The following is a 4578-nucleotide window of genomic DNA, read 5'->3' on the forward strand; positions in this document are numbered from 1 at the left end:
TTGCAATTTTACATTTATCGATAATAAATTCGATTAAAAAATGAACTATCTCAACTCGATAACAGGTAGTTGAGTACATAAAAATTAAACCAATATAAAAATCTCATTCTCATGTAGTAACTCATAAGTCAATAAAAGTAGATATGTAACATAAGAAATTGACAATAAATGGGCAGGGTATGGGTATTACCCGCGGGTACAAAGCAATACCCATGCCGTACCCATGACTTAACGGGTAGGGTATGGGTACTACCCATGGGCATAAAAATGTACACATACCCTGCCCATGCGGGTACGTACCCGCGGGTACCCGTACCCGTGGGTAAAATTGCCATCCTTAGCTCCGGGTATGGTGGTGGTGCTCGTCTTCTTCGTTGGAGGTGGGCAGCCAGATTGGGGTTGTTCGTGGGGATCTTTTGATCTCATGTCCAGTCCCAATAACGAGTTGGGGAGCGTAGCCGCCGGTGAAAACCGTGCTCTGACCTTGGTCATGGCGGACGATGACGACGTCACGCGCCGTTACCTTCTTGAAGGCATCGTCGTCGCAGTCTACGACTTCTTACTCGTGCTGCTCTGGGAGAAATCCTAGATTCGATCCTGTATCGGGCGATGGCGGCGTACGACGTCGTTCTCCCTCCTGGGGGCATCGTCTATGGAGAAGATGCAAGCTGGAGGGTCCTTAGGTGGAGCGGCGTTTTTCTTTCGTGTTGAAGACGGTGAATCTCAGCGTCGTGGTGCAGCGGGGTAGCATCGTCAGATATGTCATGTTCGACGTGCGCAGCGTGGTGGAGCTGTCTAGCGTCTTGGTGGCGTTGGTGGCAGGCCTCGCAAGGTCATTGCATTGATCTCTCCTGAAGATGGGTATGCGGAAGACAGTGGCGGCGAGGACTTCTGGAGCGTGTATGATGGTACGCGCCGAGGGTCTGCCGGACCGGTTGTGTCACCTGCTCGCCATTGGGCATTGGGCGACTTGTCGAGGCCTTCGGTTTTTTGATGATGCGCGTTGGTGTGATGTCTGGGAGTTGGCTTCATTGCCCCCCCCCCCCCCCCCCCTCATCGGTGATGTAGGATTAGCGGGCTGTCGGATTAGCGGGCTGTCGTTAGTTTTGGTGGCTTCGGTTCGATCTTTGTAATTCTTCTTGTAAGGTGTTGTGAATAATCTAATAAAAAAACCGTGTGCATCCCTTGGATGCAGAAGCTGGGGTGATATTTCCCCCATTTCTAAAAGTAGATAATGGCCACCTATACAATGATGTCGATTGTTCCACAACCATGGGATGCTAAAAACCAATATTACATGACTAAATTGAACATAGGGACATGTACATTCGTTCATGTCATAGCCTGCCAGGGCCATTATGCACGCAGCATACATAATAAGCTCAGGTACGGCCTTATTCCCTTCCTCACAACAAAATTAGTTTCGTTAGGGAGTTCAACCTTACCCCGGGTGTCTAGTCTATTTCACACTTGTTGTCTCAGCTAGTCCCTATAAATTCATTTAACTTTATATCTTTTCTAATAATGGATCATATGTTTTACAGTATAGGAGGTGTTCGGGCGAACATGAAATTTCACCTCAGAATCTACTGTTAATTGTAGTCTTATATAAATGAAGACCTAAGACGCTCTTGCATAATTCTTATGACATGAAGCTATATATTGTTAACCTTCCGTTGATCTTGTGTAGTAATAAATATAACAAACCTACCAAAGTTTTTGTTCTTTTTTCCATAGGGATACTGCTTCTTCATCCAACCACTAGTCGCCAGGCTTAATTATATTGATCCAACAATAGGCTTGAGTTTAGGTGACTTTATAGATAAATGAATTCTACTATAATTAATGCTCAACAACCCGACATCATAATCCTAATACAACGAGGGGTCAATGTCCTCACAGGAAAGATGAGGGTAACTTCAAAAGCTATTGTGGGGCATGCTGTCCTTTGTATTCCTGATACCCATGAAATACAAATTATGGGGGATGACCCAGTTGAGTGTTCTACACCGAAGAGGATCCCAAGTATTACGTATTGCATTTACGTGTTAAAGTCAACTGAGGCAACAAAACATACTACAAATTGGTTTCAATCTGCATAATGTTGAGCACTTCAATGTCAACGACCATTCAGTAATGAACTTGATATTTGGATATTAAGAAGTACACTGTTGGTCGCATCTAGGAGATTATTCTGAAACAAGTTTTGAGATCTTTGAGGCATCTATCATGGGGCACATTTTCATTGATGTGTGTTTCCAGTTTTTTGAGCAATTTAGTTTTTGTGGGATAGTTTTTATTAGAGGAAACTTAGAAACACGGTTAATATTTCTTTTACTTCGGTTGAAAAGATGGGAAATGGAAATATTGACAAGCTTGCCTTTATGTATATGTGATCCGTTATTGATATGTTATTTTGCTTCACATTTTATTTTGTTGTAGGCCCAGTTTTTATTAAATGGATCCTCTGGATCTGGCTTGTGGGATGTGCCAATAACTCTAAGTTGTGCTTCATCAACCAAAATTTTCCTTTTGACAGAAAAGTATTATAAGTTGGATTTATGTGGCAAAAGTGAGAAAGAAGGAAGTTTTTCGATTAAGCTAAATATGAATAAAACAGGCTTTTACCATGTGAAGTATGATAGAGAACTTTCAGCAAAACTTCAAAATGCGTTAGAGGCCAACATGTTCTCTTCAATGGAAAAAATTGGTAAGCACAACATATTTCACTATGAAGTTGTATTTGAAATGATTTTTTGAAACTTACTATATATAACAATATGTTTCCAGGCATATTAGAGAACGCGCGCATGCTTTCCATGGCCCGAAAAGACTCACTTGCATCACTGCTATATATATTGTATGCTTGTCGGAAAGAAGCCAGCTACAGTGTGCTAACACACATAGATGATGTATGTACATCTTGGTTGACCAAGTAGTTCCATTATCTTCATTTTTCTTGAATATTAATTTTGTATGTGTATTTGTCCTTTGTTATACGGATAACTTCAACTATTGCCCAAATATTTACTGATGCTATGCCTAAATTGGTTGGTGATATAAAACAACTGTTCATCAAAGTTCTTATAGCACCTGCTGAGTATGGCATTTTACATTTTATATCTTTATGTTTAGTTTAACATGTTTACTTAAATATACCTTATTCATGTCAAATATACTATCAATCTTATGTAGTTTTTCTCATTATTCCCATATTATTGCTTGATCCTCCTTTATATGCTCTACCTTTTACCAGAAAGTTAGGTTGGGACCCAATTAATGGTGAGGCTGACCAGGATGTAAGTCTAAGATATATTCTATTGGTTGATCTTGTCAAACTTGGACACGATAAGACTATTAATGAAGGTGTTAGGCGTTTCAACATCTTCACTCGTGATCACAACACTTCAATACTTTCTCCGGATATTAGAACGGTCTAATCTTTTCCCTTTCTTCACATGGTGCTCCTATGCTTGTTTCCTCTGTTTGTTGACATGCGATATACTACAGGTTGCATACCTCTCCATGATGCAAACGGCTAGTAGTACAAATAGATCTGGTTATGATGATCTTAGAAGATTCTATAGAGACTCAGCTGATAGGGAGGAAAAGTTGCGTATCTTAGGTGTGTGCGGCTATTTGACTATCTTAAATTAACAAATATTCTTGTTGATGTTTTGTTGGTTGTTCTGAAAGCATTCTACATGATTTCAGGTGTATTATCTTATTGCTCGGATAAGGATATTGTTCTGGAGTCACTGGATTTAATTTTCACCAATGAGGTAGCCTATAAATTTGGTTCATCCTCCCTTGATATACAATGCATGTTTAAAATAAGCATGCAATTTAAGTTGAATTCATGAATCACATGCATCTCTTCTTGCAGGTCCCTAATAAGGATGCAATTCATCTTCTTGAATTTATCAGTATAGATACACGTGAAGCTGCTTGGAGCTGGTTGAAGGTATGTTCTCGTATAATGTTAATAATGCAGCGAAATTTAGAAATCTGAGACTTTTGATCGTGTTAGGAATTTTGGTTCTAGTGGGATTTTTTACCAACTGAAATAAGCTTGTAGGGTATTCTTTTGTGCTTCATAAGTACCCACCTCAAGTGGTATTGTCTTGATTGAGCTCATTTCTAGTACTACTAAATTTCTCCAACTTAAAGGTCGAAGGAGTCTAAATGTAAGGTATTATTAAATGGATATTATTTGTATTATATAACCTAATGAATTTACATTTTTTGATGAAATCAACGTCCAGTCACACCTTAAATATGTATGATTTTAATTTATTTGTGTTTAAGTAGCATACCATTAGACCGATGACTTTTAGAAGTACAATGAGGAGCTAACATGTAATGTTCAAATGGATGCAACGGATATGTACAAATCAAGGCTAACCTAGTACTGATCACCTTCCTTCACTTAGTTTGACTCTATAATTCAATATGGATGGACCCAATGCCTGACTTTCCTAGCTTCACCCTTGAGTAGAATCATATTTAATATTGCAATCAATGAAAAGTTGTGCGTGGAAATGACTAGATGTTCATATTATTGTACATTGATGCACT

At 39.3% G+C, this 4578-nt stretch overlaps 1 protein-coding gene across 1 annotated transcript; it reads left to right on the forward strand.

The window, feature by feature from the left end:
• Positions 1 to 609: 609 nt before the first annotated feature.
• Positions 610 to 4078, forward strand: LOC124664961 (aminopeptidase M1-C-like). The gene is made up of 10 exons (XM_047202374.1): positions 610 to 683; positions 823 to 908; positions 2540 to 2710; positions 2791 to 2910; positions 3001 to 3100; positions 3257 to 3434; positions 3511 to 3625; positions 3715 to 3782; positions 3887 to 3964; positions 4046 to 4078. The coding sequence occupies exons 1-10, from the start codon at positions 610 to 612 to the stop codon at positions 4076 to 4078; spliced, it is 1023 nt and encodes a 340-aa protein (XP_047058330.1).
• Positions 4079 to 4578: the final 500 nt, after the last annotated feature.

This window comes from Lolium rigidum, chromosome 1, assembly GCF_022539505.1.
Source record: "Lolium rigidum isolate FL_2022 chromosome 1, APGP_CSIRO_Lrig_0.1, whole genome shotgun sequence".
In the NCBI taxonomy this organism is placed as follows: domain Eukaryota; kingdom Viridiplantae; phylum Streptophyta; class Magnoliopsida; order Poales; family Poaceae; genus Lolium; species Lolium rigidum.

Bases quoted from the DNA above. Each gene is read 5' to 3' on its own strand.
- LOC124664961 (XM_047202374.1), top strand. From the start codon at position 610: ATGGCGGCGTACGACGTCGTTCTCCCTCCTGGGGGCATCGTCTATGGA. The intron at 3,435-3,510 runs GTCTAATCTTTT...GATATACTACAG, and splicing joins TTTCTCCGGATATTAGAACG to GTTGCATACCTCTCCATGAT. The intron at 3,626-3,714 runs GTGTGTGCGGCT...ACATGATTTCAG, and splicing joins GGAAAAGTTGCGTATCTTAG to GTGTATTATCTTATTGCTCG.